Raw genomic sequence first — 22939 nt, 5'->3', positions numbered from 1 at the left:
GAACCGGGACGAGGGGGCCTACATCCTCTCACATACCTGGGACACCATCCTCCAGAGACCACAGGGTGGCGGGAGGCGTGGTCAGTTTGACAGATTCTGACAGATCTGTCAAACCGACCACATGATAAAAAGGACACGTCACCAAACATCAGATGACGCTCTGAGGAAGACAGCAGAAGCTGTCGAAACATGTCAGCAAGGTAACACAACTCTTTCTGAATTGTCAGTTTTAAATAAGTAACACTATCACAGTTTAATTCCCCTCTGAGGGAGTCTGGTAGAGTTCACAACCCACCCTGGCAGTGTCTAAGCTACATGTAGTACATAAAAAAAAGAGACACTAAAAATGTAAAAATTAACATGCAGCTAAATACTGAAACATATAAAGACTGGAGAGATGGAAGGAAATGCATTACTAAAAGTAGACAGGAACTCTGACTTCAGTGTTGTATCTGATAGATCTATGAAACTCACAGAATGTCAGAAATAGACACCATGACACTGGTGCCAAATTTTATTAGCTGGTGTCATATTTCAAGAAATTTGCCTTGTAACATGAACCCGAAACGACGTATTTTTTTAACCCAAATCATGATCTTTCCTTAAACTTAACCAAGCAGTTAAGATGCCCAAACTCGACCAAACAGCAAGTGAAACTTAAGTCACAAAATAAAACAATGTTCTGTAAGGGGACACAAACCTCCACGTCTCCTGGGTGAAAATCCTGAGTCACCAGTGGAGTCACCACTGACAGCTGAGGCTCTGGGTTACTGAACAGAAGGTCGTGTTAAAGCCCCAGCGACGCCAAGCTGCCACTGTTGAGCAAAGCCCTGAACCCTACCTGCTCCAGGGGCCCCTTAGCATGGCTGACCCCGGGCTCTGACCCCAACAGAGTTATGCAACAAGACAATTTGATGGTGCTGTTTTGTTTTTGAGAAAAATAAAGGCTTCTTCTTAAACTGGAAAAGCTAATATAAGTACTGAATATTGATGCAGATGGCACCAACACAGAAGGACACCTCACGTGTATCTCCTAGATGCCAGATTCTTTGACATAATGGCATTTTTAACACTGTAGGAATGAGAACAGGCTGTGTAATTGGGTTTCATCATCAAATGTGGCCTGCATGGTGTTGATGTGTTACACGTGTTATTTATGACAGCGCTCCCTCAGCTTCTCAACCCCTGAGTCCTTCATTTGTAAAATTATGTTGGAGTTTGAGGGTTTTCTTGTATTATTTTATTGGATTTTTATTCCTGTTATCTGTAAACTATGTTGTGTTACATTTAATTTGTACGAAAAGTCCTAACTAAATTGAGCTGGATTCATTTATTGACTAAATTTGCTAAAAAAAAAGAAAGAAAAAAACTTAGTATGGAAAGTGTTTCCTGCAGAAAGATGGACTCTGATGTCTCTGAATTGCCTTGAAGCTTTACTGCTAATGTGCTTATTTATCATCTCTTGAAGTGAAATGTAATGATCTTAGAGCCCATGGGTTAATGACAGCATAATATTTCAATTTCAAAATGTTCATGTTTGTCAATCTGAAAGTCTGTTTTTCCTGATCGTTGCAAATGTGGCATCAACTGTTTTTGGTGTTTATCTTTCTTTATTCCCCAGAAAGAAAAAAAAAACACATAGAAAACCTCCACAAAGCGTACCGCAAGATGACAAGTAATGAGAAACAAGCATACCTCTGACAATTAAGTCTGCCGCTGCTGAAACTGTGTCAACTTCAGTGTGCACCATACACACATACTTCCCAGAATGCTTCAGCTGAATGTTCCTCACCATCAGGTCACCCGCAAATCCCTACAGACAGACACGCATACATATGAAAGTCTTGGAAGGAAGAAAAAAACAACAACAAAGGCAGCAAAGCTAAAGTTTAAAAAAAGTATGTAAAATCCTCAGGAACACATTAAATTTTCTTCCTCAGTCATGTGCTGTAAATCCTCCACAAAAGAAGCTTGGAAGAATTCACCACAGAACTACGAGGTGGGGAAGAAAGTGACAGGACGGTGTAGCAAAACAAATTAATTCAGTTTTACATTGTAAGGACGGCTACACAGAAATGACTTGTTTTTGAAACAGTTTTCCTTCCTTTGGAACAGTGTTTGTTGTGTTTACATGTTACCCTCACAGTTCAGATGAGTGACTAGCAAGAATTTTCAGAGATGCTTTTTTTGAACAAATTGGGCTCCTTTGTTCAGAAAGTAATTGATTAATTTGCTTATATGCTGAGATCACCTCCAATCTGGAGATATGCCATCCCAGGCTTTCTCCTCGGACACAACACACAGTAACACAAGCTTTAACTAAAACCTTTCTTGCAAAGAATTAGATGTGAACATTAGTACTGCTTGCATGTCTAAGAGCTTCAACCAGCAGACAATTTTTTAAAAATTGCTAACCGACCTCTCAAAGCTTAAAGAAACAAATCAGCATCTGTATGTGTTTATTACATATAAATATATTTAAAGCTACAGCTAGCAGGAGATTAGCATAAGGTTTGCCAAACACTGAAGCTCAGTTAGAATCACTTATTTTGTAGAAACAAAACAATCATTTCAAACAGGCCTGTGTGACTTTCTTGGCTAGAAGTAAATAACAGGACCAATATGAGCTTTTTGCAACCTTTGGACAGAGCTAGGCTAGCTGTTTCCCTTTGTTTCCAGCACTTATGCTAAGAAACGCTACTCAGGTGCTAGCTGTTGCCTCAAATTTGATGCACAAAAACAATATTTCCTAAAACGCCAAACTGCTCGTGTAGTTTGTTGCATCTTGTTTGTTTAAGTGGTACACGAAAAGCAACGTCAAAAAATATTTTATTGTCAAAACATTAAACTGCATAACTTTGTTGTTGTTGTTGTTACACTGGAATTAGCATAATAATAATAATAATAATGTATTTATTTATTTTACTATTATTTATGGAGTTTTGCCTTGTGTTTGTGGTTTTACCCTCTATTTTTTTAATTCCAACTGTTCTTTCCCTTCATTGGATGTGGCACTTAATTTTTTTACCTGGTGTGGTTCTACGAATGTATTTAGAAAACCTTTTACTAGGTTTGGACCAGTTTTCTGTTGTTCAGTGTTCTTCGTGAGTATCCTTGTGTTTATTTTTTTCATGGGGTTTTTTGCCCTGTCTGTAAAACATTTTAATCACAAGCACAATATAAATAAACTTGTTAAATTACTATTATTATTATTGTTGTTGTGTCATTTGACAGATTTTGAGGGCTCCATTCCACACATAGAAGCAGTAAAGGTTCACACACCACGGAGCTGTAAAATTTTGCTTTTTTGTGGGGAGCTGATGCATGTCACTGCTGGAAAATAGGACAGCGTTGCATCCTGATTCACTGCAAACACGTGTGTCAAGACGTCGCAGCTGTGTGGGAAATCACGGTGAGCGTACTGACATGCACAACTCACCCTAAAACTGAATACTGTCCTTTATAAACATGTCTGTGTCATTAAAACAACGTGGACGTAACGTGTTAATTAGTGGGCTTTCAAGGTTGGTAGAAACCTCGTTCATTGTTCATCCCTGCTTTCAGTCTTTATACTGAGATGAGCCCTCTGGCCTCGATTCTATGCTGAATGCACAGACATGAATGAGTCTTCTTCAAACTCTGAGCATGAAAGCAAATAATCAGTCCTACAGTGCCTTTCCAATTATTGTGTAATGTGTATTTTTTCTGTTAACCTACAGGGAAGATTTACAGCCTCTATTGTAGTAAAGTGTCCTTCATGTTGTGTAACTGCAGTGGGTCTCATTGAATATAAATATTTTTGGGTTGTGACAAAGAACTGCATGGCTGACAGTTATCTTTGTCTAAAATCGCCCGTCACAAACATTCACCCGCTTTATACATACCCCTCCAATCATCTCAAAGTGCTCCTGCCTGCTGAAATCGATAGCTTTGCCGTTGAAAAACCACTTGAAGACGGGACTCAGGGATGAATCGCTGGACACCTCGCACGGCAACACCAGACTCTGTCCCACAGTGGCGTCCAAACTCAAAGGTGGCACCACGATTCTGGTGGGCTCTTCAGCATTACAGCAAGGGGGAAGAAAAGACCATTATCTGTTACATTATGTACCACTGTATCTCTATAAAATCCGGCCAAATGAACAAGGTAATAAAGCTTAATTTGCCCAGAATACTGAGGCAGATTCTGGTCTATCAGTGTAATTAAGTGACCTTAAATAACTTCACTTAGGAAGCGAACGCCTCCCATAACTCAGTAATGAATAATTAAACACACTGCAATCACGATGTCAACTACAAAGAAATAAAAGGACTCTCTCTCTATAATCATCATTATTTAAAAGGCTAAATCTGAAAATGGTACAGGAGCTGCTCTTTTTACAAATTAAATGAAAATATCTTCACTCACAGCTATAGACGGCCGTGGTTTCCCTCACTCAGCTACATGAACAATAACTCACAGCTGACAAAACCACGGATGACTTATATGTCTGTCAAACAGGCGGGAACATAAAACGGCCATATATTTCATTATCAATTTCATGCTTGAGCTGGTATTTTTTTCCCTTTAACAAAAGTTTAAACCTTTGGCTTAGCAGGTATGCTAGTGGAAACCTGAAGTGAAAATAAAAAATACCTTTCACCACCAGCGTTCCTGCGCTGCTGGATGTTCCGAAAAGGTTCCTGGCCACACACATGTACCTGCCCTCGTCAGATTTGGAGATATTCGTGATGCGCAGAGTCCCGTCCTCCATGATAGTCTGTCTGAGGAGAGCGACAACACTGAAAACAGCCCATCTTTCATTTGCTTATCAATTCTTCAGTTCTTGATTGAATTGAAAACAATGATGAGAATCAGATAACTACTTCCTGGCTGCGATACGGCCTCATTTCTCGAGCCATTTGAACTTTTTTCCCCCTCCATTTGCTTCTTTGTGAATGAAGGTTTTAGAATCTATTCCAAAAAATCTATTTGCACGCTTCAGAAGATAACAATTATCTTAGCTGAAGCAGAACAGATTTGCTGTAGGGTCAGCATAGTATTGACAGCACAAGAGCTTAAATGCACGTATTAATTGGACACACAACGGGCCGCCGGGGCCGGGCAGGACGATGATATGAGGTGGACGGCGGCACTGGAGAGAGGCAATTTGAAAGGGATCTTTACCTGGAGCCTTATCACTCCCCAACACGTGGAGATGGTATCAACACGCTACAAGACATTTCTGAGAAGTAATAACATGGAGATATGCATATGGAGGAATCTCACTTGAAAAAATGTCAGCCTGATGAGAGCGCTAGACGAAGACGTGACTGAAACAACAATTACACAGAGGAATGATGACCTTGTTGCTGTATGAGTGTAACAGCTGGTGACTCACTTTCGTGAACTACATTTCCCTTTGTTACAAGGTTTCTCTAGTGGCGATGTGATCAATTGTGAGGGGGGAAAAAGGGGCGGCGTGGGGAGCGTGATGGGGGAACACAGCGAAATTCAAACCACAATGACATTTTTAACATATGTTATAAAACACCTCAATATACATGTAAACCAACTCAATTATGCTGATTTTTAGCGGTTTCTAGGTGATTTTTGTTCCTGTTTCATCATTTTACCACTGAATATTAAGTCCTATGGAAACAGAACAATCATGATGAGAAAGACAGTGGTTTCTTCTGTGCACTGTAACAAAGCTCTAATGCCATAATTCATACAAAAGACACTCTCCAAGTGCTTACGGGTGGCTCTACATGTTGTAGATCTTCTATTTGACAAGGTCCATCTGCATTTTTCCAACTTCTACAAACACTACTGCACCTATTTGACCATCATAGAACATATCTTCAAACATGCTGCATTTACTTTAGCCTTCAAGTGGTTTGTTTCTGGTGCATTTTTAAATGAGACACACAAAATCAAATCATTTTGACTAAATACTTTGAGCTTTGGTTCATTTTCTGAATAGAAATGGACATTGCACATGGTCAGCCCGAGGACAGTCAGAAAGCAGAAAATCCAACAATTAAACAGTTTCTGGCTCTGATAAATGATGCAGTTTTGGCACTTTTTTAAAATAAAATAACACTGCTTTCATACCTGCCAGTGGGATTTGGGGTTAAGAAGGTTAAGGACAAAATTAGCAACTGGGCCGCACAGCTGTCAACAATACCCTGTATGTAGCCTGAGAGGCATAGCCAAAACCAAAAACATTTTTTTCTAAAAATAATGCTCTGTTGCTTGTTAGATTAATCTGAGTGTGTGAAAAATAACTAAAGACAACTAACATTAGTGTATCAATGTTTTAATCAGGTCACATCTTCAGTCATCTGGATTAGAGGGGAAAAACACAGACAAGAAAAGTCCTGCCATGGATATAACAGATTTTTTTTTTTTTCAAATGCCTTAACTTACAGACTGGAATAGTTGTTTTGGCACCTTGTTTCTGAACAGACAAGTGGGAACGCATGTAAACATATGCAAAACTGAGGCAGATAATGCTCTCCTGTTGTGACCTTTGGATTCAGTAAATCAAACAGAAATGCTGTGAGCAGCCAGCTCAGAAATCAAACAATTTCATATTGGCTCTAAAGAATAAATATGTATTCACTCGGGCCAAGCTGAGACCCAGAAAGCATGTCTGACACGAGGTGCTTTGCGCTGATTTATTGACAAAAATATCAAATGCTGAGTGATGGAGGCGCACTGAGAACATGACCTGAGGGGCAATGAGCTGCAAAACAAATAGAAACGTAAAGAACTATCTGCTTTGTAGACAAACTCTGTTCCAAGCTGTGATTTTCTATTCTTGTCCAAATGTGCTGCCAAGGTAATGCCTGGGTAATTTTTCTCCCTTTCCTCAAGACCAGCCCATGGAAAATATGATAAATAATCAATCCTGCTGGTCACATGTGGAGGCAGGCCCGGTGAGTTACGGAAAGTCTATGGAAATATGGCTGAAAGTATTGAGCGAGGCGAGAGCCAAAAGCAAGAGAGAAAGGAAAACAACCGCAATACACTTCACACTTCATCTGACATGTACAGGAACAGGCATGCAAATGAAATATAGAAAATAGTCTCACTGTTGAAAAAACTGTGCAGAAAACAGAATTCAGCTGAGACCGACAAGACTCCTCCTCCATCATTTCCTTCATCATGTACAATTTGTTCCTTGATAGATACAGAACATTTGTACCGTACTATTTTATTTTCCCCGTATGATGTTTTTGTTGTGGTCTGTAATAGGACAATTGATTGAAAATTTAGTTGTCTGGTACATCAGATGTAATTTTCAAATCACGATCCACAGCTCTTTTAAGACACAGAAGTGTTTTTTTAAAATTTTAATCAAGTAATACATACTAATTAACTCACTAAAATCCCTTTTAATGTTCCAGCTGAATCCACATAAAGTCACGAATGATTTTTCTCTCATTATCACACGTTTCTGGTCATTCGCTCGTATTCCTAAAATTAAATCATTTACGGTGGTACAGTTTGCTCACGTCTACCGGCAGAAAAATTTACGAGCTCTTCAGAAGCTTATCTTCTTGTATTCGTGTAGTGGACTCATATGAAGGGATTCTCAGCAAACCTTCAAGGTTCATCATAAAAATGTATACCAAAAAGAAACTTGCTGAAATATTGTGTGCCCTGAATACAGCTACTTAAATCAGCAACTTTTACATTTTTAAACCTTTTTTGTGAACTCCGGTTTCGTAATTTCAGGAATAACTTTCCTTCAATGATTCCAATGTTAAACTTATTATCCCCCACCTCCACGAAGTGGAAAAGGGGGATATAGGTTTGGCCTCCGTCCGTCCATGCGTCCGTCCGTCCGTCCGAGATGAAGGGGACAGCTTTTCTCGGAAACTATTACAGCTAGGATTACGAAATTTAGACGGTCGCTTCACACCATGGACACCTTGATCAAGTTCGAAAATGAGACCTGTGTGATAATATTTAACAGAGTTATGGCCCTTGATCACTATTTTGGATATAGACTCATAGACATCACATGTTGCTGGGGATATTGATGACCATGTCGTCTTGTTTTTCTTGACAATAGACTGAGAGAAATCCCATTAGCAGTTTGGCTAGCACCACATTCCCCAAAATGCAACTACAATGGGGTGAAATCTTCCAGCATAAACTGTCTGGAACTAACAACAAATAGCTAAATTGAAGTTTCTATGAGAATATGTTAAAGTTAATGGGTTAAGCCTGAAAGGTTTAAGGGGGACACTCAGGCAGATTGATGAATCAGCAATCCTATAAGAAAAACATTACATTTGATCCCTGGAGTTATTAAATAAGACCATGATTCTCTGTTTAGGACTGTGGAGAGTTTAAATTTGAAGTCTGCGTGGGACACTACAGAGTAAAGTTGCATACAGATCTGCATACAAACTTTTTAAATGTTAAAAAAAGTACAGTGCAGTGAAGGGGGAAGAGGTTTAGTTGCATTTCTGCAGTCAGAAAGTTTGTAGTTTGTGTAAAATACTTTCTACTTACACAATATGTGCCCATGATTGGAAGCATTTGTGAGTGGCAAGCCTGTGAGGACTCATGAACTCCTATTGGTTGAGTGGGTGCCTGCAGTAAGGAGGTGGGGTCTTTGGGGGCAATATTAATTCCTTTACAAATAAATTACATTCTCAACATTTACAATTCATTTTCTGCTGTTTATTTGTAATATATCACAAATATATTTCTAATCGACATTCTACTACCAGTTATTGTGTTGCTTTCCATCTGTCGCCCCTGGTTCAGTCGACCTATCATATAATAGATGGGGGCGGGACTAATTTTCTGTATTGTAGGTGTTATATAGCAAGTGTGTATTATATAAAGGAAAAATGTAAAATCAGACTGTTATTGTGTTCAACATTAGTCTTGTGTAACTTGCATAGTCTCACTCATTTTAATGTTACAAAAGAAAAACTTGCAGTTATCAGTGTTATAAAAGAATACAAATACCATTTGAATGAACAGGTGGAGGAGGACATTTTCTATTTGACTAAAGGCTCAAAGCTGAATTATAACCCAAACTCAGAATCAAGGCTGATGGCTTTGCACAGGCACCTTTTATGTACTTATGATTTTGCTGTGAGCTATCATTTATAACTTTGTCATAGTTGTCCATTAATACAAAAGCGATTGCTGGCAGTCTTTAGTTGGTAGTTTTGAAGCACAGCAGTAGATCATTGAGCTTTGACCTAGCAAACTCGAAAACAAAGTTTAAGCTTGCTGTTGAACTTAGTATTTTATGGCTTTCCAGACATTTTAAATTACTGATTATGAAGTAGCTAATTGGCAGGTGTAGGTTTCAGATGCAAGACAAGCGTCTCTGTTCTTCTTGCGCTCTGTATTTCAAAAGTCTCCCTTATGTTAAGGTGTTGTAAGTCACGAAAGCTGCCGCCTGAATGGAACAAGGAGTCAAGGCATAGGCAGAAAATTGAAGCTATTACGTTAATTATACAGCTTGAGACAGGCAAAGCATTCTGATGGTGTTTTACACAAAAGACATGCTTTCAATTGTATGTCTGCTAATGTACAGGACTGCTGAACAATGGCATCAAAAGGGAAACACCGAGAATACCGCCAATACTGCAATTCTTTCCCCTTTAAATTACTGAAATGCTCTGATATTATGTGATTAAACTGAAATAATGATATGAAACAGTGGGACCTGTAGAGCGTCAGTTTGGAGCGTCTCCAATGTAGGTCAGGCTTACTTTCTGTCCCACAGTGCTGCAAGTGGTTTCATGCTGTAAAGCGATTTTCACTGATTGTTGACAACCGCTAAACTGTTGTGAAATTTTCTGTAAGATGGTTAGATTTTCTTTACTTTTTGAAACCGTCTACCAGATATCCAGCAATACCACTGTGCTTCGGAACCCACAGGACCATTCACCTCCACTTTGTTTTTGCCCAACATTTAATGAAAACAGCCCTCATGCTGCGCTTAACCTCTGCTGGTTGTTATCAGGTGGAATAGTCTCTGTTAAGGCCGAGTGCTGCAACAAACTGCTTCTTTTTGCGAGGAGGTGTTTGCCTCAGACCTTAAATGATGACATGGTGCAGTCTGTCATGTAGCCTGAGGTGGAGTTTCACTGAAGGATGTAGTCAGATTGTTGTTTTTTTTCTCTGTGGTTTTCACACAGAGCGCATCCATACAGAATCTCCGTTCTAAATCCAGCACTTTCACTGCCTTGAAGAGCTGTGAAACTGAAGGACACTTGATGCTTTGAAGTTTCAAACAGCTCAATCAAATTGCGCTCTTCATCTTGTGCATTGCAAAACTGATGAGACTTAGTGTCACGGTCTCATCTTTACATACAGCGTAATTCAATACAATAACAGATGTGTGACAAATGAATGGAAAACCAACATAAAGTGTTGTAGTGAGGTGTGTGACCACCAAAACTGAAACTTACACCTGAGACCAAACATTACGTATGTTTCACTTAATAATTAGGCATGTACAGAGAAAAAAAAAGGCAAATATGAGACAGTCAAGCGAGAACTCTTCAAAAATTTGATGAACTGAGGTGGAATGACTCATGGAGAAGGATGTCTCATGACCATAGCATTTTTTTCCCACATTTCCGTAGACCAATGCCAACAATTTCTGCACCACTAAACTCTCAAATGTGGATTTGACTTTGGAATGAGAGATTTATGCGTTGAATCACATCTGTAATGTATTTCTATGTAACTGTCGATGGGCTCTTCTTGGTGGAAGCTGATAGTCCTGGGCTAACTTTCTTGACCACCTGAGGATAAAATTGCTTCCGTTTGACCATATCTGTTACACTAATGGATGAGCATCACGGCCATTAAATGGGTGCTGCTAAACACAGTCTCCGAGCCTTTTTACTGATGTCTTCCCTAAAGATCAAAATGCACTTCATTCACTCTTCTTACTGAAACATCACAAACTTGAGCAACTTTTGTGACTGAAGCTCCTGCCATCTGTGCCCCAACAATAAACTCTCTTGCCCTCTTGATACAAAATCAGAATCAGTTGGTCCTGCTCAGCTTTTTATCCATGCCACAGAGCATGACTAGACATTAATTACTTAATTCTACCACTTAAGCATCTGCATTTGAATGTCTTTTTTTCCTAATTATTCAGGCTTTCCTTTAATTTGTCATAACAGCTATATCTAAGTGACAAAGTGTCAACCTGAAAAACAATCAGACATGCTCCGACCAATCAAGGCGGTTTCATGCAACACTGACTTCCAACGACTTCCACAGAGGAGAGGGATAAATAACAATGAGTCCTAGAACTTACTGCCATCGTTGGCTTGTGCAGTGGTGCTTACAGTATCCTACCTCTTGCTGTCCTTCAGGAGTTTACCACCTCTCCACCAGGAGACTGTGGCTCTGGGGGAAGCGTGGGGACGACACTCCAACACCACCTCACCCCCCCTCTGGATCACTGTGGACTTCTTCACGGGCCGCCGGGTGAAATCAGGCGGTGAGGCTGGGGAAGAGACCCACGTTGAGGTCATTTGTCTCGCTTTGTGGAGAGGCAACTGCTGTACATCAGCCAAAATGTCAAGTGCATCACCAGCAATTATGGAAATTATATTTCACCACCAGGCTGGCTTATTGTATGAAATAATTATGGAAATGATGAGCAAGGCCATGGCTCAGTGAGGAGCTAGTACAGCCTGTTTTTCCATATTTGCTTTTAGATAGGAAGCCCTTTCATTTCACCAACAGCACAGTTGTCAGACTGCATGTCTGCCTTGCTTCTGGTTCACCTCATTGTAAAGGACACAAGGCATACAAAACTGCTTACCTACAACCTTGAGCTCAGCGCTAGCATAGACGGATCCGTATTCGTTCTCTGCCACACACTGATACATCCCAGAGTCCAACAGACTGATCTTGGATATGGTCAGCCTACCAGCTTCCACATGCATCCTCCCCTGAAAACACACAAAACACATCTTTTAAGGAAATCTGGGCAGTATCGCTTAGATTTTTTTGTGTAGAAATCGCATATTTTTGAATTTCAAATATCATTTGTTTCATATTGCTTTACCTCTGTAATTAGTGGCTGACCATTCTTCAGCCATCTATACGTAGGCCTAGGCTTGCCGATGGCTTTACATTCCCATTGCAGGTTTGCGTCAATCGCCATATGGGCATCTTTCAGCGTCTGGACCCACTGTAGATGTTCGACATCTGCAGAAACGGCCAATAATATAAATATTTATGGGGTGAATTTTTAGCAATGAAACAGCAAATTAAGTCAGAGAAACAGACGTTAGAGAAAGTAAACAAATACATTCTCTTAGAAGAAGTGAGTCTTCCTGATTTTTGAAGGGATGCTGTTGACTGACTCCAGTTTCGTAATTTATTCCACCAAAGCAGCACACAGGAAAAGAGTTAGGATTGGGACTCCCTGCCATCCAAGGTTGGCAGGATTAGTTGTTCATTTGCATATTGTAATGAAAGAAAATGCCAATTCAGGTATGTGAGTGCTGTGCTAGTGGCTACTCAGAGGTCAAGCAGTAGTGACTTGAACTGAAGCAACAGGCAGGAAGTGGCGAATAATCAAAGGACGGAGTGAAATGAGCTGTCTTTGACTGATTATAGGTCGGACATGCTGCATTGTGGACCATTTGCAGAGGTTTTCCTGTGTTTCCATTAGGATGTAAAGAGCGAGTGATGATGACTGAAGAGGCTGAGTAGTCAGATAGGACTGGATATTTCTGATTTTACACAGCTTAAAGCTCGTGTCCGGAGTTTGACTGTTTTCCACTCCTCTACATTTAGTACATTTAGTAAATAATAAAGGAATTACGTTAGAATGCTGTATTGAGTCTAACTTGTCCTAATACCAAAATAACATGAATCTGCTAGGACGAACGAGTAAAGGTTCAATATGTGATTACACTCGTGTATCCCTCTCGATGACGTTGTTTATCAAACTTAGTGCATTTACGCATGTATATGTGTTCCATTGTTTATTTATTTCTATCTAGAGTTCAGAATTGCATGACTCCTCTGACGAAGAGTATGTCCCAGACGCCCCAACATCTTCCTCCAGAGGTCGGGCATCTAAACGAAGCCGTCAGGCGGGCTATGGAGGCCGTGGTCGGGGAGCGACGCGAGCACCCCGAGCCAAAAAACGTCCTGCAGTCTCTTGGCCTGACAAGCCGTGGGATTGGTAACTTTTCTGGAAGTTGCTGAGCCCTGATGCTCTCTCAGCTCCTCTACAAGCAAAACAAATGTGCTCGCTGTTGCGTAGTGCATAGCTCGCCCACCTCTGCATGGGCTTGCTTGCTGTGCGCGTAACCGTTGATTGACAGCATGACAAAGCTGAAGCTCGAACTTGATTGGTCGGCAGCGACCGGCGCTTTTTGGAATAACATGGGGGTCTATGAGAGGAAGGCGGCGCTCATGAATAAATTTTCATATCGTGTCATACTAACATTATATTATAGTATCGAACTAGACTAACACATTTAAGCTTTGTTAAACAATGATACATAAATTGAAAACAAACGGAAACTCCGGACACGAGCTTTAAGGTGAAATGAGAGATGCAACATTTAATAGTTGGTTTGTTATCAATCATGATGGCTTGATTTCAAACATAATTTACTAGGAACACACACAGCTATAAAAGTAGTGCCATTACAATAGATAGGATGACGTGACTCTTGGAATCATTACCATCTTTTAACGTAACTAGAAACCAGTCAAGTTGTAGTTTACATCTATGTCTGTCCAGACTTGACCTTTGACCTTTGGGATGTACAATTTTATCACTTCAAAATGTTATCGTACAATACATTTGTGCGAAATGCCGTTATAACTAGTGTCTAGATACTTCAGTTATGGATGGAAACATGTGTTGCTTATCACAGTGATCCCAAACTTCATCCTTGAGTCCACGTACACACGTGGACAAAATTGTTGGTACCCCTCAGTTAAAGAAGGAAAAACCCACAATTCTCACTGAAATCACTTGAAACTCACAAAAGTAACAATAAATAAAAATTTATTGAAAATTAAATAATCAAAATCAGCCATCACTTTTGAATTGTTGATTAACATAATTATTTAAAAAAACAAACTAATGAAATAGGGCTGGACAAAAATGATGGTACCCATAACTTAATATTTTGTTGCACAACCTTTTGAGGCAATCACTGCAATTAAACGATTTCTGTATTTGTCAATGAGCGTTCTGCAGCTGTCAACAGGTATTTTGGCCCACTCCTCATGAGCAAACAGCTCCAGTTGTCTCAGGTTTGATGGGTGTCTTCTCCAAATGGCATGTTTCAGCTCCTTCCACATATGTTCAATGGGATTCAGATCTGGGCTCATAGAAGGCCACTTTAGAATAGTCCAACGCTTTTCTCTCAGCCATTCCTGGGTGTTTTTGGCTGTGTGTTTTGGATCGTTGTCCTGTTGGAAGACCCATGACCTGCGACTGAGACCAAGCTTTCTGACACTAGGCAGCACAGTTCTCTCCAGAATGCCTTGATAGTCTTCAGATTTCATCGTACCTTGCACACTTTCAAGACACCCTGTGCCAGATGCAGCAAAGCAGCCCCAAAACATTACTGAGCCTCCTCCATGTTTCACCGTAGGGACAGTGTTCTTTTCTTCGTATGCTTGGTTTTTGAGTCTATGAACATAGAGTTGATGTGCCTTACCAAAAAGCTCCAGTTTGGTCTCATCTGTACAAAGGACATTCTCCCAGAAGCTTTGTGGCTTGTCAACATGCATTTTTGCAAATTCCAGTCTCGCTTTTTTATGAGTTTTTTTCAGCAGTGGTGTCCTCCTTGGTCGTCTCCCATGAAGTCCACTTTGGCTCAAACAACGACGAATGGTGCGATCTGACACTGATGTACCTTGGCCTTAGAGTTCACCTTTAATTTCTTTGGAGGTTGCTCTGGGCTCTTTGGATGCAATTCGAACGATCCGTCTCTTCAATTTGTCATCAATTTTCCTCTTGCGGCCACGTCCAGGGAGGTTGGCTACTGTCCCGTGGGTCTTGAACTTCTGAATAATATGAGCCACTGTTGTCACAGGAACTTCAAGCTGTTTAGAGATGGTCTTATAGCCTTTACCTTTAAGATGTTTGTCTATAATTTTTTTTTCGGATGTCCTGGGACAATTCTCTCCTTCGCTTTCTGTTGTCCATGTTCAGTGTGGTACACACCTTTTCACCAAACAGCAGGGTGACTACTTGTCTCCCTTTAAATAGGCAGACTGACTGATTATGAGTTTGGAAACACCTGTGATGTCAATTAAATGACACACCTGAGTTAATCATGTCACTCTGGTCAAATAGTTTTCAATCTTTTATAGAGGTACCATCATTTTTGTCCAGGCCTGTTTCATTAGTTTGTTTTTTTAAATAATTATGTTAATCAACAATTCAAAAGTAATGGCTGTTTTTGATTATTTAATTTTCAATAAATTTTTATTTATTGTTACTTTTGTGAGTTTCAAGTGATTTCAGTGAGAATTGTGGGTTTTTCCTTCTTTAACTGAGGGGTACCAACAATTTTGTCCACGTGTGTAGACCCTGTGCAAGATATAATGTAGTTCCCTCCAGGCATTCCCGATATGCCATGTTCACAAGAATGGGATGTACAGACGGAAAAAACAACCCGAAAACAAACTGCCTTTGGCTACAGCTGTCAGTGGAATGGAGGCCTAACAAACCCTAAATGGGACCATCTTTAAAAAGCAACTGAAAAGGTTTTAATGAATCATAGACTGATTTATAACTTGTCTGACTTATAAGTGGATTTTAGACTGCAAGAATACAACTGGGAATTTTAATTTATTGCCTTTTATGTAAAGTACACGTAGTTGTAATGAGAATTTTATTCACTTTTGATTCGCATAATCACATGAAACTGTTTAAACTTTGTGGAACAATGGACTCACAGCGGATCTTTGATAGCCAAGCCAAATCAGCAATCAGCTCCACATTCTGCTATCTGAGGACTCCTGTCCATCCAGGGCTTGTCTGAGCTTTTATCGCCAGCAGGTTCTGCTGCTGAAATGTTTTTTTGATCAGCTTCAGCTCATTTAGAATGCTGCTGCACTCAGCGTGCTATAAAATAAGAGTTTGATATATCTCTTACTGAATGAACCCTCTCAGGTAAATGAACACTGCTCCAGTTCTGCAGTTCAAAGTTACTTAACGCTACATCTCAAACTTTGAGAATATGCAAAGCTTTGCCAGCTGGATTTGTTCCCCACTGTCTTTGGTTGAACCTGAAGCTCTAATTATTTCCAGCTAATATATTTTTGCAGTTTTCTATTTTCATTTCTTTTAAATAGTTCTCAGAATTTTATTTATTTATTTTTTAATTGGCTCTCCTGTTTAAATACCATCTCCTTTTAAGTACATTCTGTACAGCACATTGATTTATGTGTGAATAACATTTACAACTTCAAGTTTAGCAACAGTGATTCCAAGCTACATGCCTCAGGATCCAAGCAGCAGGTGCATTCTAAAGATTAACATTATACAAAAAAATTCGGAACCTAATTTGGAGACTGATACTCATCCTTTTATCACTGCGCACAGCAGACAAGCGCAGGTGAGACAGTGACTCATCTCTCTGCTGTTGTGAATATTCATTAAGGACAGGGCTTTCCTAAAACATACAAGTGACTCATTCTATAACTTGAAGCCATTGTTTTTGATTCCCTGAAGGTGGTAGAACTATCCTAAATTACATGTGATCTCCTTTTCTACTTCAAGCAACTCATTTACAAAATATCAGCATGATGGGAAGGATTTCAAATGTGGTCACAGCAAAGCAAAGACGATAACAACATTATGTTAACTTTTCCTGCAGATTATCTCGACTTCATACATTTGTTTTATATTGAGAAAACATTTCTATAGGCAGGCCAAATAATAGAGCATTTTTTTTACTATCAAATTTAATTCCTAAGTAATTCACCAGGCTCTGGATAATAAATATTGCTGAAACACAAAAAAAGGTCAGCAATTATCTCTATTAAAAAATAAGCAAAATGTTCCAGTTTTTCGTACTTTGGAATAAAAGTTGCCCTCTGGCAGCATTTCGTCCTCTGCTGTTTTCAGCTACACACTCGTACACGCCGGCATCCTCTGGGCGAAAATATGGAATTTCCAGAACCCCACTGGAGTGGTTGATTTTAATCTTGCCAGGGAGTGGATTTCCATCAGCTCTTCTCCATGAGATGGAAGGCACAGGGCTGCAGAGGTCACAACACAAAAGGTCACAGCGGCCACATGCTCCTGCTCACACCGACTGCTTGTTGTAACAGAGGAAGTCATTTCAACGTGCCGTTTCGGACACTTACTTTCCTAAGGCGAAGCATTCCAGCTTCACCGATGATCCTTTGGAGACATGAAGAGTGTCGGGAAACTGAACCTCGATCTTTGGCTCGTATTCACCCATCACTACTGCAAAAACAAAAACAGCAAATTACACCAGTCAAAACACAATGCAGTGGCACTCCTGAAATTTACACTGGATGTACGAGCTGCTGCATGGATGACACTGGCATGAAGCAAGTGTGTGTGCTGATGCCATATACAACAGAGTTTGGCTGAGCGGATGGATGAGACTGGATTACATATCCCCCTCCGCTCAAATCTGAAATGATACACAGAAATGGTCCTAATGGGGTTTTGCATGGGTAGCAAACTCCTGTGTGTGCCTGCATGCATTTTTGTCAGTGAAAACTACATTTCTTTTGATGCAAATATGTGCCCTCATGCAGATATCGAGGGTTTCTTTCTCCTACGTAACGCCACATAGTTCAGAAGTTTTGGGACGGTGGTGGATAAACCCTGCTGGGACAGAAGAGCAAAAACAGTGTCACGCTGGAGACAAGCGATTTATCTCGTAGCCCTTCCCTGCCCTTCCTCCGACAGCAGGCGTCAGTTCAGTGCGCAAGACAAGCGGGAGGCGGAGTGAGGATGCCTACCGTCCCTTCGCACCACCACGGGGGTCGGAGAGCTGAACACTGTGGAGTTGGTCATCATGTTTCTCACTACACATGTGTAGTTTCCTGCATCAGAGGCTTCGACTTTGGCTATGTACAAGTTGCCCGTCTTCTGAGAGATGAAACGACGGGCGTCCTGTTGCAGGAAGCTGCGCTGTCCGTTGAAAACCCACGAATATTTGATCTCTGAAAAACAAAACAAAAAAGCAGGTTATGAATTGTGGATTTTAAGAGAGAAAACAGACTGTGGTATATAATATACACATGAGTAGAGATATTATAGCAAGTGCATTTTAAGATATTTTATTTCTCTGCCAAAAATAAAGATCTAAAATTACTTGAAAGGATAATGGCAGCGATATTCAATATTTTTCTTTTTGTCAGCAAATCTCAATAAAACAGCCAATGAACTGAACCTATGCATCCAAAACCTGACTATTTAAAGGCTCGGTGAAATGGCAGAGTGTTCTAAGAGGCTCTAGGCGAAGAGGATGTGTGGGCGGGATGTTAATTATAAGAGGGAGTTGATCAAATGATTCCGATTTTATTGTTTTTCCACATGACAAACACACCCTACGTAAACTTTTACAATGATATTGCTCTAGTAGCTGCTATGAAACACAAGAAAATGGTCAAGCATGTTTTTTGTTTTTTAATCTACTATGTGACATCGAGGGTTAGCAAAACATCCACATTTGATTTTATGTATTTCTGCATTTACTCCAAGAACAAGGTCAGCCATCAAAAGTATGTTTAAAGGAATTTATAATACATCTAAAAAATAATTCAATCCTGACATATTAGGCCTTTAACAAGTAATGAAACACCAATACATTGACATAAGATTAGAGAATGTATTTTCCAGAAACTAAACATTGTTTTAAGTCGGTCCCACATGCATCCTGCTAATGTGATGTAAATGTACTCACACAGTGGGGCACACACAGTGTATCAGTGCACAATGAAAACAGTGCTGGACAAATGTATACTTCCTCCTGTTTGAGAAGCGAAAGATTTTTTTTTAAAAAGTTCCCAACTGTTTTGCAAAAATGATTTCTCCTTTATTTAAACTGACAGCATTCATTTATGTGCCATTTTCAGATTTATGTCTTCAATAGGACGGAACTGACTCGGGACTGAGTGCCATGGGGAGGCAGGGGAAGGTAGAAAGCATTGAGGAATGGCCTAAGGTTGTGTTGACACATACAGTAAATAACGAAGCCTCTTCATTTTGAACCGGATTGCTGTGCTGCTCAGCAAGGCTGCCATCACCAGGGGCTAAAGCAAAACAGTGCAGAGTCAACCTGTGGAAAAGTTGAACCTGGCAGTGGAACTTTTATGACAATGCAATGCAAAACCCTCCAGCAATCAAATACATACAGCCCTACATTTCTGTTGGAGGAATGTGTTATAACTGTGTTGCAGATTTGTGTTTAATACTCTAAATGGTGCCTTAAGCAGAGTATTCGGTTTAAATTACTAGTTTTACAGTACTGGATTTGGTTGATTTCATGGGATTCACTGTCTTTAAGAAACACAAGTACAGCCTTCTTTTGAGCATACAAAAGATAGATCTTGCAAGATCACAAATTGAAATTTAGCTACTTTATTGTGACGCATATTATTCATTTGAAAGACAACAGTGATTCTGTTTGATCTAGACTTCTATCACATAGACAGACTAATGTCAAAATAGTGAGTAGAAGGGAACGATAAGAATGTTCCTGTATAGGTGTACAACACACACATGCAGAAAGCAGAGGGAAGAGAGAGGGGCAGAGATATCTGCAGGGACTGCAGAATGAACTTGGCTATTAGTGCAGGCCTCCTGTATCAGACACATGACATTCTGCAGTCAGCCCTTTTGACTGGGCACACGGTAAAAAGTCCCACTCGCTTCCTTGGGGGAAAACAGTGAATTAAAATCATTACAAGGAAAGTCAGGGCAGAAACTGACAGACCTTTCATGATTAGGGACTATCAGAGACTGGGTCTGTTTAAGAGCTGCAGTCTCACAGCAGCAGAGGACTTGCAGGCACATAATCTCATGTCCTCTGACAGAGTTTAACTCTCAGTGCAGCTCCTTTTAGGCCATTTACCAATTGATTGCTGGGAAAAGCTTTACATGGTTTCTTTTTTTTAATAAGGCGCATCACTGTATTCCTCAAGTGGTGTATCAACAAGCATTTAAAAAAGCTTTAAACTTTGTAGGAAAAAACAACAACCAAAAAAACCCCACTATTTTGCACCATTTCTTTTTCCAATTTTACCACATCTCAAGCTAGCATTATCATGTAATGCAAATCCCATCAAATGTGCGACAATGCTGCGTTTAAGAGGAAAAATAAAGAGATGCAGGATTTTAAAGGGTGGAGGGAGGGAAAGCTGGAGGGCAAATTGCTAAAGTGTGGAATCCCACGTGGCTTCAGGATTCAGCTGGAAACAGAGAGCGGAGAAAGGCTGGTACGCTGGCGTGAAATTGTGCTGGTGGGCACCGAATGGCTGCAGGAGTGCGGACCACTTTGAGGGTCTGCTAATCAGCAGCATGCAGACACATGAGCCGACTCACAGCTGTGCCACGGGATAAACGCTCCCGTGGCCACAGCAGCCACCAGCAGCCTTTATTACCCAACAGATAACCTGCCCACATCCAGGAAAATAAATAATTTTTTTTTTAAAAATGACAGTTGGGGAAGTGGAGCACAGTAGACTTTATAGATGACAGCATGGTCACAGATCATATGGGCAAGAAAAGTGAGCTCAAGGGCGAGGCTATGAACTATAGATGTGAAGCCATGGGTCTGGGCAGGCAGGACAGTGGCTGATCATAAAAAAAAGTTCCCTGGCTGACAGATAAGGGGAAGTGAGTGGAAAACAGTGTGTCAGAGTTCGAAAAGAGCAGCAGCAGAAAGAAAAGGTGGGAAGGTATAAAAACAAAAGAGACACAGCAGTGTTACAGGGAGATAATAAGCAGCAGAGTGAGGAACAATAAAGACTGCTGAGGCAAGCAGGAGTGTTAAACCACAGCAGACAACGCAGAAGAGTTAGGACAGAGCGCTGTACCTCCATAATGGGGCGGTGGGCCGCAGAGCAGAACCACGGCTTGACCCTCCCTCACTGACACCGTGTTCCTGGACTTCCTGCTGAAGTTCTGCAGAACTGTGGAATATAAATTCAGAAAATCAACAACTTTTCAGGGTTTGACAGCTGTAATAACTTTACCTACCTAATATCAAGGGATAGGCTTTTCATTCTGTTGAATATATCCCTGTCTGTTCACATTGCTTACAAGTCAAACCCGACATTCGTCTGTTAATATCGCAGCGTGGGCCACAGATCAGGCAGAGGGTGCACCAAAACGCCCCTCACCAATCCAGCTTTAGAGATTACTTTCACCTTTAATTAAATGCTGCTGGGTGGCTGTGTGAGAGAATAAACAGTGGGAAGACATATCAATCCCAAAGTCTTAGAAATATCGCCGAGTCCCAGCAGGGATCAAGCAAATATCAGCAGTTGACAAATCAGAACTCTACTGATTAAAAATCCCCCAAATCAAGACATGGAGTCCTCATTTCTTCATGTATCCCACTGGTGCTACAGGCTGGTATGAAGAGGTGACTCACTCATTTATGTAAGGCTAATTCATAAAAAAAAATACAAAAGAATTCAAAAAATATCTCAAAAATTTGCAGTGAGCGTGATCATGTTCTGCCTCAGGTTTGAAAATCGTCAAAACTTTACTAATACTGTGATTCAAATTGTGTGTTAATCAAGGGTCAGGAAATGAAAAATGTTCGTACATTAAGTGTAAATAAAAAAAAGTATTTTACCACGCCAGAATTTAAATGTTAGACGTAACTTTAAAGCAGTAAATTTTACTCAACAATGATGCTAATTGAAACAGTAGGATCACTCACAGACTGTATGAAAAAGATGGAAGTAGTGATTACCCATTGGTTTGTGACTACGACTGTGAAGCCTTGAGAAATCGTAGTCTTTCAAAACTAAATCTAACGAGCAAACTGAGGATTTGACAAAAGAATCCAATGATACTTTGCACCATGACACAGTAATAATATGGCCCCCTGTTTTATCTTCCGTTTTACTGTAATTGGGACCAGCATTGATAAAATTAACATCAAACTGGATTCAAAAAGTCTCAAAATTGATAACTGAAAACATAAACTCACTAAGAAAATGTTTACTGAGGTAGCTGGATCATTTTTTCATAGACTTGCACCCAGAAGAGTCACCCTTTCTGTCATTACCGTTTTTGCTCCAAGCAGCAGTGATGATTGTAAAGCAGTCAGGCTATTGGTTGTTGAGATATTTTAATTTGGACAAAAGTATCAGAGAGAAAGACTAGCCGGGACTGCAACAGAAAGTCGAAGGGATGCTGGGATTTCTGTCCCACAAGAAGGAAAACTTCATTCAAAATCCCATCAATGTATAAAACTGCACTAAAAATCAAGTTTGGAACAGAATTTTGGGTCTAAGATCATTGCATTTCAACAACGCATTTCTCATATGTCTGCAGTCTAGCTTTGTTAAAATCACTAAGTTTCCAGTGTCTTATAGCTACAGTTACAGTGGATGTCAATTTCTCTGTAGAAAGTAAACCCCAGGAACTGTCTCTTTCATTTAAAAAAACAATATAAATGCTGTTAAATAAGCATCAACTGATCATTTTGGTAATTTTCTAAGGAAAAATGACAAAAAAAATAATTTCTTCAAGTATTCTATTGCATTAAATTGAATATTTTTTGGAGTTAGATTAGTGGCCTCTGCTTATTGTTCACTATTTCCTGACATTTAATAGGACACCTAAGCCAACTGCTTCTTCACCCAGTTCATAATGGAAGTAATCATTGGCTACATCTAATCTAAATGATTTGCATTCTATTTAGTCACACATAATATCACAACAAGTCGAAGGAATAC

At 40.0% G+C, this 22939-nt stretch overlaps 1 protein-coding gene across 7 annotated transcripts in view; it reads right to left on the bottom strand.

Annotated features, from left to right (window-relative positions):
* Positions 1 to 22939, bottom strand: part of LOC110954496 (contactin-4) — a 133735-nt gene that overhangs the window by 32003 nt on the left and 78793 nt on the right. For 6 of the 7 annotated variants that reach the window (XM_051948581.1, XM_051948582.1, XM_051948580.1 and 3 more), the window contains 10 exons: positions 21062 to 21157; positions 17981 to 18184; positions 17351 to 17453; positions 17058 to 17242; positions 12060 to 12202; positions 11814 to 11943; positions 11342 to 11492; positions 4637 to 4764; positions 3885 to 4057; positions 1696 to 1813 (listed from right to left, as the gene is read on the bottom strand). In XM_051948581.1, coding sequence (XP_051804541.1) covers positions 1696 to 1813; positions 3885 to 4057; positions 4637 to 4764; positions 11342 to 11492; positions 11814 to 11943; positions 12060 to 12202; positions 17058 to 17242; positions 17351 to 17453; positions 17981 to 18184; positions 21062 to 21157 — 1431 coding nt within the window. The remainder of the gene's footprint in view (positions 1 to 1695; positions 1814 to 3884; positions 4058 to 4636; positions 4765 to 11341; positions 11493 to 11813; positions 11944 to 12059; positions 12203 to 17057; positions 17243 to 17350; positions 17454 to 17980; positions 18185 to 21061; positions 21158 to 22939) is intronic. The other variant, XM_051948585.1, reaches the window with a different exon arrangement.

The sequence above is a fragment of the Acanthochromis polyacanthus genome, chromosome 5 (assembly GCF_021347895.1).
Source record: "Acanthochromis polyacanthus isolate Apoly-LR-REF ecotype Palm Island chromosome 5, KAUST_Apoly_ChrSc, whole genome shotgun sequence".
In the NCBI taxonomy this organism is placed as follows: domain Eukaryota; kingdom Metazoa; phylum Chordata; class Actinopteri; family Pomacentridae; genus Acanthochromis; species Acanthochromis polyacanthus.
The sequence above is the reverse complement of the archived record's forward strand: the minus strand, read 5'-3'. Positions and strand labels throughout refer to the sequence as shown.